The following is a 14364-nucleotide window of genomic DNA, read 5'->3' on the forward strand; positions in this document are numbered from 1 at the left end:
GGGTGTTTAACTCACTTTATGGGGAAACTGGCTCACCATATGGAAAAGAGTCAGATTCCAACATCTCATCATATTCAGAAATAAATTCCAGATGGCTGGAAGACCTAAGCATGGAAAGTAAAAGCGTTAAACCTCCCTGAGAATAGGGGCACCCAGCCAGCTCAGTCAGTGGAGCCAGCGACTCTTGACCTTGGGTTGTAAGTTCGAGCCCCACGTGTGTGTAGAGAGTACTTCAAAATCTTAAAAAACAAAAAACAAAAACAAAAACCCTCTCTGAGAGGAACGGACAGTGAACATCACAAAGGAAAAGAGACCCCAGGGCACCAGGGTTAGTGAAGGGCACACAGAACTGTGGGAAAATAAAGGCAATACGTTTGCAGTACACGTAGCAGGCACATGATTTGTATCCACCCTAAAAAGCTCCTAGTCGCAAGGAAAGAGACAAGCTCAGCGGAAAAGCGGGCCAAGGTCATTTTAGTCCGTTAACAAGAGGCTCAAATGGCTACTAAGCACGAGGGATTGGCCTGACTAGCAAATCAGTCGGTTCACTGAAGCAGCTGGAGGGGTGAGACCTGGGGGGAGGAGTGCAGGGGAGCATTGGGAGGATGGAGATGTTCTGTCTGGATCGTGGAGGTCGCGTAGGAGGATACATTTGGCAGAGCTATTTATCACGTGTATTCATTACAAACAAATGCATCCACTGCTAAGTTAGGTCTCACTGAATTTGAGAACAAAAACCAGGATGCTGCTTTTCACCCCTTAGATCGGCCAATTTCAGGCCAGATAAGGGTTGGTGAAGCTGCAGGGAACGGAGTCTCCCACTGCGATAGACGGAGCGAAAGTTAGGACAGCCACTGAAAAGCCAACGTGGCAACACGCTAACACTAAAATCTGCACATTTGGATCCCGTTTCTAGACCTGTCGCCTAGAGAAATCCTTGCTCAGACACGGAAATACCGTACGCGGATGTGCTCTCTTCCATCACTCGCAACAGAGAAGAGTAGAAAACACACGGAACGTTCATCAATAAGGAGGGGTGGGGAGCAGTGTAGACACACGGCGGAATGCGGTGGGAGTGGGTGGACCAGACCCACTGTGTGTGTTAACATGGGGTGATTTTAAAACAATGCCGAGTAAAAGCAGCCAACTGCACAATGACTGGCACGCCTGTTCCGTGAGTGCTCAAAACGCACGCACATAGCGATACCAACAACTGTGCTCCTGCCGCGCCTGCCCACACTTTCAAGCGGCTCCCGGGACCGGCAGGAGATATGCTCCTGGCTCCTGCGCGCTCCTAACGCTGTGCTCCATTCGCTACCGGGGGTCCTCTGCACCCCCTGCAGGCGGGGCAGGAGCGCCCGCGGCACCGCCGCGGCTTCGGTAGTTCCCGACCGGCCCGCCGCCGCCGCGTGGCCCGGCCCGGCCGTTCGACACCGGCTCTTCCGGGGGGGAGTTGCGGGGGCCGATTCCGCGGGACCGTGTCCGGAGGCTACTTGTGCCCCCGCAGCACAAGCCACACAGCCAGGTAAGAGCGCGGCCCCGGCTGCTGCGGCTTCCGTCTCCACCGGTAAGGGCCTTGCGGCGCCGCGGCCGTCGGCTCTCACCACCACCGGCTGCCCCGGAGCGGCCTCGAAGAGAGGCCCCGGGCTCCGCCCGCTGGAGTCGGGATCCGCGCTCCACCCGGCGCCGACGCCAGCGTTTACAGCTCGCCGGCAACGAAATCCCTCGCGCGCATCTACGCTCGGGAACGGGCGGCACTAGGGGTGCGGGAGCGCGGGGGCCGGACACCGGCCTCGTCTCGGCGGCGACACACACACACACACACACACGCACACACGCACACACGCACGCACGCACGCACGCACGCACGCACGCACGCACGCACGCGCGCGCGCGCCCGGGCGGAAGTGCGCACCAGCGAGAGTCCGTCAGCCCCGCTGCACCTAGAGCGGCCCCGGAAGTTCTCGGGGCTGGGCCTCGGCCAACTTCCGGCCGCGGCGTGCGGGCGGCGCTGCGGGCTTTGTCGGCGGGTCGTGCTTTTACCGCTGGTCGCCGGGTGAGTGGGTCGTGTCCGGCGGAGGACGGGCGCGGGGGCGGTGGGGTCCGCCAGGCCGGCAGGTGTCGTGGGCGCCGGGCGCGGCCCGCCCCGCGCGGGAGTCCCGGAGCCGGGGCTTCGGTGAGCCCGCCTCCGAGCAGCCGTCGCGGCCTCCCCCGCGCGGCTGCCGGGGCCGCACCTTCTCTCCCTGGGGGCCGTCATGGGAGCAGATATTCGGGTCCCAGGCCGTGGAGCCTCCAGCTTAAGCGCCTTGCGCCGCAGTGCTCAAGTGGCTAGCTCCTCCGGGGTGACCTGGGGGAGGAGGTGAGGGCTGCAGGTAGCGCTGCTGTTGCGCTCTCAGCCTGTCCCCTCTCTCTGGGGCCTCTGTGCCGGTGGGGGTGCAGAGCCAGCACCCCGTGCCCTGGCGGGGGTAGGGTGCAAAGGGAATTGGGCCTGAAGAATTCTCTGGCGTGGAGAAGTGGTTGGCCGCGCTGTTCTAGCTCTTTCCTAAGGGTTCCCATCCCTGTAGAAGTCTGTCAATCCCAGTGGCTGACTGCTGATGTCAGGAACGGTTTACCCTCGCCCCCTCCGTCCCCCCCCTCAGAGACTGGTTACTTCATGGTGTCGAGATCCTCGGCCGGGAGCACGCCTGAGGTTTCCCAGGAATGTTAGCGGGAGGCAGGCTTGGACCTCAGCAAGTTTGTGTGTAGAGGTTGTGCTCATAATCGCTCTTTGGCATGTCTTTTTTCCCCGTGAGCCAGTCCCAGTGAATGATAGAGATAAGTGTCTCTTGCCCGCATGGGATCCGAGATCCTCATCTAACCTAGTCTTCAGGTGATAGCCTGCTCCCTGTCCACAGATATGGAACCTTTGACCGTGTTAGAGATGTAGTATTGTAACTGTGTTCACGACGCCAAGAACCACGGAATCTCTTTTAAGGGAGATGTGGAGAAAAATTAGGGGGAGGGATTGCTCCGTTTTTTCACAAGCCTGCACACGCAGCCCCGGCCTCTCCTGAAGTGATGGGGATGGATGGCTGACTCCTGGAAAGGTCTTGGGGGTGATGTGGAGACAGGACGGAGCTGAAAAGGCCCAGACAACAATCGCGAGCCACAGGTGGAAGGGGCGGTGGGGGAAGCAGCTGACCCAGAGCGGGGCAGTGCCATCGAAGCGGTTCAGGGAGCCGTCAGGCATGTCCACTGCCGCCTCAGGTCGTGGAAGGTGACTGGCGTAAGGTCACTGGACTTGTCGGGAGAGGAGAAGGCCGTCAGTATCCTCGGGCAGAGCCCCGGGAGCAGGAACCAGAGGACTGTGGGGTGGGGTGGGGAGGAGGGGACAGCAGCTAGTTTGGCCTGAAGCCGGTCACCTGCCTGGACCTCCTGGGTAGTTGTGAGGCGAACACGAGGAAACTAGAAACAAGACACCTTGCGGAGTGACCGGGACGTACCAGCTTCTCCGTTTCCTCCCTGATTACAGAGGTGCAGGTTCTCCAGGAGTTGTGCTTCGTGTCTCGGTCAGGTGCCCCTTGCCCCCGTTACTACCAGTGGTGAAGCTCGGACAGCGTAGTGCTTCCTTTCTTTAGGCTGTAAGCCGCAGACAGCGACTCTGGGAGCCTGGGAGCCCGGGGCCACGGTACCCTTGACCAGTGCCTGCCTCAGTGCCCCTCTCTTTCCACCCCAGGGCCGTTTGGGATTGCTCACAGGTTCCTGCTCCAGGTTAAGATCCCACTTCTTTTCCAACACCAAGGATTTTCCCTTCTCTCTCAACGTCAAGTGTGTGTTTACACGTGTTACATTTCACCCAGCAGATACTATGTGTTCTAACAGAAAGGTGGGCCGTGTTAGCTCAGTGTGTTGTGGGGTCAAAAGCATGCTGTATTTTTACTTCCTTTTGTGCATGTCACTCAGGTTTCTTTAAGTGAAAGTGTATCGGTGTAATTTTGCTTGAATTCACAGAGGAAAACAGCTAAGCAGAAACCGAAAGAAGGCTGATCTTCAGATAAATGTTTATTCAAAGCAAGGTTTAGCTCTCTGATGTTAAGAAAAAAATATGAGGGGCACCTGGGTGGCTCAGGTCATGATCTCACGGTTTGTGAGTTTGAGCCCCTTGTCAGGCTCTATGCTGACAGCTCAGAGCCTGCTTGGGATTATCTCTTTCCCTCCCTCTCTCTCTGCCCTCCCCCCTGGCATGCACACGCGTGCTCGCACTCTCTTAAAAATAAACGTTAAAAAAATTCTGAAGACCATTAAAAAACACTTTTTTTTTTAATGTTTATTTCTGAGACAGAGACAGAGCATGAGTGGGGGAGGGGCAGAGAGAGAGGGAGACACAGAATCCGAAGCAGGCTCCAGGCTCCGAGCTGTCAGCACAGAGCCTGATGCAGGGCTCGAACTCACAAACTGTGAGATCATAACCTGAGCCAAAGTCGGACGCTTAACCAACTGAGCCACCCAGGTGCCCCCCCTTTTTTTTTAATTAAAAAAAAATTTTTTTTTTGAAATGTTTTTATTTTTGAGAGAGAGAGAGCTTGAGCGTGGGAGGGGCACAGAGAGAGGGAGGGACAGATCCAAAGTGGTTCCAGGCTCTCAGCTGTCATCACAGGGTCCCAGGCAAGGCAAAAAACACATTTTTAAAGCTATGTTCTCGTAGACAGATGAAAGCTTGTTTGCAGGGAGTTCAACAGTCCTTTTAAGCATAAAAATCACAGGACGTTACTTTCAAGACAAACAAAACCCCAACATTTTACTGCCACCTTTGTTAATTAGGATAAGTAAGACTTAATCTATAAGCTTACTTCTGTAATACTCATTCCACGTGATCCGAGCAAAGCATAGCATCCGTAACGGCGACAGATAACACTTGGGAAAAAAAATCTTTTGCGTTAGGGACGCTGGAGGAAGGGCGCTGGAGGAAGACAGATCGAGATTTGAACCTCAATGCTGCCTCTTACTAGTTTAGTGACCTTGGGCAATGGACTTTCTCCCTTAGCCTCTGTTTCCTCATCTGTAAACTAGAGTAAATACCCAGGGAACACCTGCCTCATAAGGCTTAGAGGAGCGCGTGACACAGTGGGAGTCAGGTGCTCGGCACTGTGCCTGGTGGGGCTCGAGGGGCCCTAATAAATAGTGCCCCTCCTCCCCTTCTGAGCTCTGAACCAATGAGGCATTTGAGCCCACCGCCGCCTTCCCACTGGCAGAGGCTGGGCCAGAGCAACAGTCAGACTGTGGCGCCCTCTGCCGGGAAGCCCTGGCGGCTCAGAGGGGAGGGGCCCTCGGATCCTGCTGACTCCCTCCATCTCTGGGGGGCAGACAGCCCCAGGCAGGTGGGCAGAATACCTCAGGGAACGTGCTTCCTCGGGACACCAGGGGCGCAGCGTGGCACCCCAGGGGCACGGGGACGGATGTGCCTTTCGTGTCTGATCCGAATAGGGATTCAGTCACTACCTACGGTGGTGAAACCCTTCAGAAAACGAGGTGACATCTGTGTGGATGGACTGGAGCGTCGCAGGATCTGTTGTAAATGGGACGGTTGCAGATGGTGAATTCCGTTCTTATTTTTGAAAATCGTGTGTGCCTGAGTAAGTGGATATGTTTTTGCACAAGTGCACGGCATTTGTGCAAGCAAAGTGTGAGCGAATGCGTATAACCAGAACAGCTAACGGGGGCAACCTGTTGAATTGGTGGGGGTTTTTACTGTGTCTATATCGCCTACACTTTATTATTTGAAATACTCTCACAGGATGTATCTTACGTTTGCAGTGGCTAAGAATTAAAAGGATGCAAAAGTAGAACAGGATGTAAAACTGAGCCGTATGGTCCTGATTTCATAAAAATACTAGTGCAGAAAAAATACCAGAGAGAAAATGCTAACTGGTAATCTTAGGTTTAAAGGTCATTTTATTTTTCTGTTTTCAGTCTTTCCATTGTCTCCGTTTTCTCAGTTGGCATAATTTATCTCGTACCTTTAAAAACTAACTAGTTAAGAGTAATTTTTATAAGCAGGAGCAAGATATTTTTAAATCACGTTAGTGAGCTGGCTCAGGAGAACACGGTCAGTGAGCGCCAGCAGGCCGGCCTCGCGTGGCCCGGGTCCGCGCTGTGCCGAGCGGCGCTGCTGCGGGGAACCGTGTTGGCAGACCTCACGCACACGTAGTGCCTGACACACACTTGTGCTCAGCTCCTTGGCCTCAGCGCCAGTTATTGGTACGTGGGCTCAGTTTCTTTTTCATCATTGGGAGCACCGCGTCTGAGTTCGGCTTGTTTATTAGCGTTACTTAGGCATTATTCAAGTTGCCATAACAGAGATTCAAAAAACTTGACTTCTCGTGCGTTTCACCTACCTAGGCGGCTCTGGCCCTCGAGGGCTCTGGGAGCCTGGCTGCTTTGCCACATCCACATGTCACCATGGGTGGAGGTAGGGACCCCGCACACATCCGTTCCCTTCCCGTGTCATTGGCTGGAACCCGACCTCGGGCCTCGACCGAGTGCAGTCGTTGGCTGGGCGGCCACGTGCCCGCTCAGATGTTAGGTGGGAAGCAGGGATGCTGGGCAGTCCTCGGTCGGCCGTAGCTTACCCTCTCCCCCACTGCTTTGTCCCACACACCAGTCACTTCCTCTGGCCCAGATGGGCGGGCGTGGCTTTCTCCACCAGGCGCCGGTGCGGTCGTTTGTACTCAAAACTCACGCGAGTCCTGGCCTCCCTGAATGCTACGCCTGCACGGGTTCCCAGTGGAATCTGCAAACGTGTCCTGAACAGGCGGCCACTGAAGCAGTTCTAGGACCCGTGAGCCAGCAGTCACACTCCTGGGCGTATACCCGGCAGAAGCGACCTGCATCTCCGGGAGTGTTTTCCGCAGCTTTAATCGTCATCCAGACCACAGACACCTGAGGCGTTCGTGAGACGTGGAGAAGTGAATTGTGACCTGTCCGTGCAGCGGTATGCTGCGTGTCACTGGAGAGCGTGAGCCGTCGTTGCCTGCCGTGGTGATGACTTTCACGGGCGTGGTACTGAGCCAAAGCAGATACGTTGCTGGGGGAGCGATGGAAATGTTCTGGAGGTAGACAGTGGTGGTGGTTTTGCAATCTGAGGAATATTCTAAACTCTTGCTTGTGCACTTCAGGATGGTGAGTTTAGGGGTGCATAGGTGGCCCGGTCAGTTAAGTGTCCAGCTCTGGATTTCCCCTCAGTCGTGATTTCATGGTTCGTGGGATCGAACCCCGCATCAGGCTCTGCGCTGACAGCAAAGAGCCCGCTTGGGCTTCTCTCTCCTCCCCAACTTGTGCGCATGCGCACTCTTGTGCTGTTTCTCAAAATAACACGTTTAAGATTGTGAGCTATAACTCAAAAAAAATGGGTGTGTGCCGAATAAAAAGCAGACACAAACACGTATGATTTCATTTAAACGAAACGTCGTGTTTGTATTTTTTCATTTTTAAGTAAACTCTGTGCCCAGCATCAGGCTTGAACTCACGTGCCCAAGGTCAAGAGTTGCAGGCTCTGCTGACTGAGCCATTAAATGGGCACAGTTCTCCTTTACTTACAGAAGTGGTTGCCCTTGGAGGGAGAGCCTTTGGGAAGACAGAAACGTTCTGTGTTGGCCCGGTGTCGTTAAACAGGCGTCACAAGGAGTTCGTCGAGATGTGTGCGCTTTGTACGAGTTGCGGTTCGCATCAAAGAGAAAATCGTGTTGAAAAGACGCCCTTCCCGGGCCAGAGAGCACGTGTTGCCTGGTCGCTCCCTCTCCTTCTGCTCCTGTCCCACCCGGCCCCCAGCTTCGCCCTCAGAGGCAGGTCCTTGTCCTTGATGGCCACGTTGAAGATGGGTCCGGAGGGCGTCCCTTCGCAGGTTTGCGCAGCAAGGTCTGCTTCCCACTGGTGCAGATTGGGGGCAAGAAGTGATTGTTTGGGGTCACCTTGGGTGGAGCTCCCTGGAAGTGGGCTTACTCTGTAGAGTTCTCAGGTGATACATCTGTGAGAGGGGCTGGATCAGGCGGGGGGGTTGAAACTGAGGCTGCGGCCATTCCCAGTGGAGCTGTGGGGTTGGGACCACACTTCAGGTGCCCCAGATGGAGACGAGGACATACGCCCTGGGTTCCCGTGATTGGCCAAGCATTGGCTGTGGCGTGGTAGGCATCTGAGACGGCCGTCCAAGGTCCCTGGCCCCTAAGGGGCACACACCTCCTCCCAGCTGCCTTGGAGGGATTTCGCGGTTGTATTTAAGGTCCCGAGTCAGCTGGTGTCAGGTGGGGAGGCTCTCAAGGTGGACTGACCTAGTCATGCATGCCCTTGGAAAGTAGTTTTTTTTTTTTTTTTTTTTTTTTTTTAAATAAAAACAATCCCACGGCATTTATTGTCATCTGGTAATAACATAAAGGTAATCAGAACAATAGGAACAAATGTTTTAGAACTAGACTCCCAACAAAGGACCTCTAAAAAAACAAACTACATGGCCCTCTCAAGCATTTCTCACTTCATTGATCATTTCTAGTTGGAGACACTTTGGAGCAGGGTAATATTATCTCCTTTTAGCATGATCCGACCCAGTTGTTTTCTTGACTTTGTTTTAGAATGAATCTCTCCTGCATCATCTAATATGAGGTTCATGTACTCATCAAAACCAATGATAACAGCCCTCTATCCGCATGTTCACTTGCTCATAAAGCCACACCTGAATCCGAGATCTATTTTGCAAGTATCTGAAGATGAGGTTGATGGGCTGCACCATCACCTTCTGCACTTTTTGGCCCTGGCCGCGGTACGCCATGGTGGAAGCTGACAAAAGTGGAAAGTAGTTTTCTACAGCTGGTGGCAGAAAAGAAGTCAGGGGTTCTATGCACTGTTCCTGCCTGAAAGATTCAGGTGTCCCTGGGGGCTGACAGCAGCTTCCAGCTGACAGTTGGCAAGGACTCAGGGAAAGTCCTGGGGTTGTAAGGAACTGATTGCTACTGACATCTGAGTGAGTTTGGAAACAGGTTTCCCAGCACTTCCAGATGTGACCTCAGCCTGGCTGACACCTTGTGTGGCCCTGAACCGGGGTCTCAGTCACTCTGGGCTGCGCTCCGACCTTCAGAGGTGTGAGGTGTCAGATGTGCTGTCTTGTGCTGTGTTTGTGGCGCATCGTCACAAGTGATGGACAGCTAAGAGCGGGCCTTCAGAGGGAGGGTCGTGACCTTGTGGGGAGGCAGAGTCCTGCCTACAGTTGGTTCCCAGTGTGAGAATTTCAAAGCTGGGGACGGGAGTGGGCATGGCACCCTGGCACCCCTGACTGCACAAGCTTTCCCACAGCAACAGACCAGCGGGACGCAGAGCTCCATGTAGGCCATCGGCACCCTGTGCCCCTGCGTCCCCTTCCAGTTCTTACCTTCTCCCTAAAGGTCATCAGGGTCTTAGTTCTCCCACACGGATCACTTTTGTCTGTTGTTTTCTTCTAACTTGATATAAACAGAACCCTACAGTACGAACTCTCTTGTGACCAGCTCCTTCTGCTGAACGTTGCATCTTGAGATTCATCTTTGCTTTTGTATTTAGCAGGTTTCTTTCATTGCTGCGTATCATTCCCTTGAGGGAGTACTCCTCAGTCTATCCATCTCTCTGTTGGTTATTTTGGAGGTTGTGAATGGTGCTGCTGTGAACATTCCAGCTCTAGACTTGTGCAGGGGAGGCTTGGTGTCATTGAGCGGATGAGAGGGGTGGGTTTTAGTGCCCAGGTAGTGCCCAGGATCAAGGGCAGTGTGACCATATAAGAAGGGAGGGCCTGATGTGGGTATAGACAGGTAGGCTGGTAGATGCAGTAGGAGAAAGTTGACACTGTCCTCTCATTGCTTCTGTCTTACTGAAATAAGCAAGGGCATCAGCTAAGAGGGAGGAGGGAGAGTATTGGACATTTGGGAAGAGAGGACAAAAGGGGTGGTCTCGTAGGAGAGTAAGGAAGTAGAGATTGCTGGTGGCTCTCAGGGCCCTGGTAGGCAAGGGGTTGTAAATGTACAGAGAGCTCAGTTGGTGTAGATGCAGACGCAGAACAGGAAGCAAGTGGAATTTAACCCACATCGGGATTTTCCCACGAAAGTGTGGTAGAGGAGGGGCAGGGAGAGTTAGGACTAATATGCAAGAAGATGGTTATAAAATATGACCAAAGAGAAACACGGTACCATAGACCATGTGATCTAAGCTGGGTACAGAGGAGAGGGAGGACAGCGAAGGGGTGGCAAGGTCAATACTTTTGTTTCTTTGGAAATAGGTCTTAATTTTTTAATGGATCCAAGCCACATCCCTCCCCATTAGTCTGTCCCCAGAGTTGGGTGTTGGAGGTGGAACCCCAGAGAAGCCTTCTCAAGTGGGTGAGGCAGGTGGCTGAGATGCATGCTGGGATGTCCGCATGTTGGGTGGGGAGTGTGAGCAGGGGAAACATTCCTCCCTCCCACTCTTTGGATGTGTGTTATCGTCCGCTGCTCCAGCAGATTCCTGTCTGTTGATAAAGGGAAAAGATGATCTTTTCTCCTTTATTTCAGATTCTGACCTAGGAACTTGTGACAAAGAAGGTGACTCTGGAGCCCGAATTTCTGAGGATGGAAATCTGCCTAAGACAATGGCAGAAACACTCACAGTGATGGAGCCCCCTGCCACTGAGTCTCAGACACTCCCCGAACCCGGATTAGGGGAGCTGTTAGGAAACCCAGAAGGGCAGAACCTGCGGAGCTGTCCCCCTCAGGAGGGAGGTTTCAGGCAGGTGACAGTTACCCACTGGAAGATCCAAGCAGGAGAGACAGCTCGGGTGGGCAGTAAATCAGGAGAAAGCCCAGTTCTGAGCTCAAACCTCCTCCTCCTCCAGAGAGAGCTTGTGGAACGGGAAGCCCACCAGTGTGAGACTTGCGGCCAGACCTTCCCGTTTAACGCAGACCTTGTAGGACATCAGATTGCTCATTCTGGGGAGAAATCTTGCAGGTGTGAGCACTGTGGGAAAAGCTTCAGCCAGAGCTCCCACCTTGCTGAGCATCAGAGAGCTCACACTGGAGAAAGACTCTATGTGTGCAACATGTGTGGGAAGGACTTCATTCACTACGCAGAACTCGCCGAGCACCAGAGGGCACATGTGGGAGGAAAGCCATTCCGATGCGTGCAGTGTGGGAGAGCCTTCCATCACAGCTCAGACCTGGTTCGGCACCAGCGAGTTCACACGCGGGAGAGGCCTTTCGAGTGTAAGGAGTGTGGGAAAGGCTTCAGTCAGAGCTCCTTGCTTATTCGCCATCAGAGAATTCACACAGGAGAAAGACCCTATGAATGTAACGAATGTGGAAAGTCCTTCATTAGGAGCTCAAGCCTTATTCGACATTATCAGATCCACACAGAGGTGAAACAGTACGAATGTAAGGAGTGTGGGAAGGCTTTCCGTCATCGCTCAGACCTCATTGAACATCAGAGAATTCACACTGGAGAGAGGCCCTTTGAATGTAACGAGTGTGGGAAAGCCTTCATTCGAAGCTCAAAGCTTATTCAGCATCAGCGAATCCATACTGGGGAAAGGCCTTATGTATGCAATGAGTGTGGGAAGCGTTTCAGCCAGACGTCAAACTTTACTCAGCATCAGAGAATTCACACTGGAGAGAAACTCTATGAATGTAATGAATGTGGGAAAGCTTTCTTTCTGAGTTCGTACCTTATTCGACACCAGAAAATCCACACTGGAGAGAGAGTGTATGAATGTAAGGAATGTGGGAAGGCCTTTCTCCAGAAAGCCCATCTCACTGAACATCAGAAAATCCACACTGGGGATAGGCCCTTTGAATGTAAGGACTGCGGGAAGGCTTTCATTCAGAGCTCCAAACTGCTTCTACATCAGATTATTCATACTGGAGAGAAGCCCTATGTATGTAGTTATTGTGGGAAAGGCTTTATTCAGAGGTCAAACTTCCTTCAACACCAGAAAATTCACACTGAAGAGAAACTCTATGAATGTAGTCAGTATGGGAAAGATTTCAGCTCGACCCCAAACTTTAAAAATAATCAAAGTGTTCACCAGGAGGGACTTCCCTTGAATAAGACCACCGTACATTTGGGTGAGAAGTCTGCAGGTCACGGGGAATGTACAGCTGACTTATAAAATAGCCATTCTCCAACTCAGTGGGTGATGTTTAGAAGGGAGCGGCACAAGGTCACGTGATTCCGTTCATGTGACTCGGGATGTGTCAGCATTTTCCAAAGTCCTAGGCGGGGCTGCTTTCAGAGTGGGCTGTCCCCTGCTGGCGTGCAGCGGTGCTGGGCTGCTGTCCTCAGCTAGGAATGTGCGACCTCAGGAGAGCCACGAGACTGCACAAGTGACCCTGGGCTGGAACGGTGCTGGGGGAGGAGCTGGGTCTCAGAGAAGGTTCTGTATTTTATTGCACAATTACAGGTCACCCCCGAGTTAAAGCCTTTTTACGGCAGAATTCTGAATCTAATCTCAATACTTAAGAGAATATTACGTAGTAAATTTTGATCTATTAAAAAGGCAAGTTGAGAAAGATCTTTCTTCTTTACAACCACAAATTGGCTCCCTGTCGTCCTTAGGATACTTCCCAAGCTCCCACTCCTGCTTTCTAAGACCTTTTTGCTTCCTGAAGTTGCATCCACTGCGTAACCACCTGCCACGTGATTGGTGTTGTGGCGACGCTAACTGCTCGACGCTCCCACTTGGCCGAGCTGCTCCTCGTCTTTGTCCTTGTTTGAGTGCTCCCTGCCCCACACCTGACCGACTCCTCAGGTATCGCGTCAGGCTCAGCCAGCCACTCTCCCTCTGTGCTTGTGTTGCTGGGAGCACTTCTGTTACTGCCCTTTGTTCTGTCAAAGTTACGTTGTTTATCTACTATCTGTGTCATCCTTACCCTACTGGCTCCTTAAGGACATGACCGTAGCTGACTGACTTATGTGTCCCTGTATCTGGTGCAGGACAATAAAGAGCACACCCCACATCTGCGTGTGATTGGCACCTCTCTTGCTTTGTCCTTTCTGTACTGCTATGTTTGAAATTTTTGGTTCTTGTTTCGTAGCAGCATAGTTCACTGGTCTACAGGAAGTATCTTGTCTCTCAGCCCTGTTGATACCTTCTGCTTGTCCTTAGAAGTTGCAAGCAACAGCTAGTGTAAGACTAGCACGCCTCATATTTATTGCCTTTAGAGCTCACCCTTGACTTGTCCACTTGGTTTTGGGGAGTGCTGTCTTCACTTGGTTGCCTGTGTATCTTTCTGATCCGCTCTGATCCAACGCGCCGCACGAGGTTTTGTCTCAGTTCCGCGATTGACCTCATCGCTTCTGGTCTCTCCACCTGCTTTGTGGCTCACTTTGTCATTTATTTGGAAATGTAGTGATTTAGAAGGACCAGTGCTGAACCCTAGGAAAACAGATGAAGCTGTTCAGTCTGCTGGGGAAGACAGATCACACGCAGCGTTAAGTGTTGAAGTAGAAGTCCCCGGTTGTGTAGGACGCAGGTAAGGAGGGGACTAGTTGGGCATGGAGGGTCTGGGACAGCTTCACAGAAGAGGTGATGCCGGGACTGAAAGAACCGTGGCAGCTCGAGAAAGAGAGTGACCTGGAGAGGACCCTGCAGGACAGGGAGTGGTGGACTCCTCTTTTCGCAGCTTTCGCGGCACGGTAGTTAACGGCGCAGAACTTGACGGTCGTTTGCCTCTGAATTTCTTTTCTCTGACATGAACCAAAACGACCGGTTTTGAAATGACCTAAACCAATTTTGTTTTGCCTGTGAGGGCAGATTTTGAGTTCTTAAATTCCAGCAACCCTAGAAGCCTCCAGGGGTAAGTGATCAAGGGGGGCATACAGCGCTGCACCTTCTGGAAAACTCCTCATCACTAGAGATGTCTCACGTGGTACAGAAGAGAGTACCGGACCACTCGCGTAACCTTTGGTGAGGTCCAGTCTGCAGACAGTAAAACGCCTATTTAAAGTGTACAGGGTTTTGAGAAACCGTATACCTGTGTAACCACCGTTAGAATAAAGAAAAATAACATTTTTATCACACAGCATTGTTCCCTCTTGCCCTTTCCCGGTTAATCCTACCCTGGTCCCAAGTAACCGCTTTCCGTCAGCGTAGATTAGTTTTGCTTGTTGTAGGGCTTCACGTTAAATGGACCCGAACAGTATATGATACCGCGTGTCTTCACTTCCTTTGCTTTAGCATGTTTTAAGGACTCGACCGAGTAGTTATGTGTTTCGGTATCTCTCTGCCGAGTAGTGTTCCGTTGTGTGGACAAACCATTTGTTCTCATCCACATGTTGATAGAAATTTGGGTTTCCAGATTTCTTACGAATAAAACTGCTATGAGCATTTGTGTAAAAGTATTT

The 14364-nt window shown here is 52.4% G+C and overlaps 2 protein-coding genes across 3 annotated transcripts; one reads left to right on the forward strand and one right to left on the reverse strand.

Annotated features, from left to right (window-relative positions):
- Positions 1 to 1281: 1281 nt before the first annotated feature.
- On the forward strand, positions 1282 to 14361 carry ZNF623 (zinc finger protein 623). 2 transcript variants are annotated; one of them, XM_019435183.2, is made up of 2 exons: positions 1282 to 1525; positions 10542 to 14361. In XM_019435183.2, exon 2 carries the CDS (start codon positions 10619 to 10621, stop codon positions 12128 to 12130), a length of 1512 nt encoding a protein of 503 aa, XP_019290728.1. In that variant the 5' UTR covers positions 1282 to 1525; positions 10542 to 10618; the 3' UTR covers positions 12131 to 14361. The 2 variants fall into 2 exon arrangements, with proteins under 2 accessions (XP_019290728.1, XP_019290727.1); XM_019435182.2 differs by lacking the exon at positions 1282 to 1525 and adding an exon at positions 1957 to 2056.
- On the reverse strand, positions 8365 to 8809 carry LOC109258387 (small nuclear ribonucleoprotein E-like). The gene is given in 2 exon segments (XM_053896359.1): positions 8365 to 8658; positions 8660 to 8809. Coding segments are annotated over 2 exon segments (279 nt in total). The 5' UTR covers positions 8798 to 8809; the 3' UTR covers positions 8365 to 8517.
- Positions 14362 to 14364: the final 3 nt, after the last annotated feature.

The sequence above is a fragment of the Panthera pardus genome, unplaced genomic scaffold, assembly GCF_024362965.1.
Source record: "Panthera pardus isolate Hobbes unplaced genomic scaffold, ASM2436296v1 HiC_scaffold_7, whole genome shotgun sequence".
NCBI classification, from domain to species: Eukaryota; Metazoa; Chordata; class Mammalia; order Carnivora; family Felidae; genus Panthera; species Panthera pardus.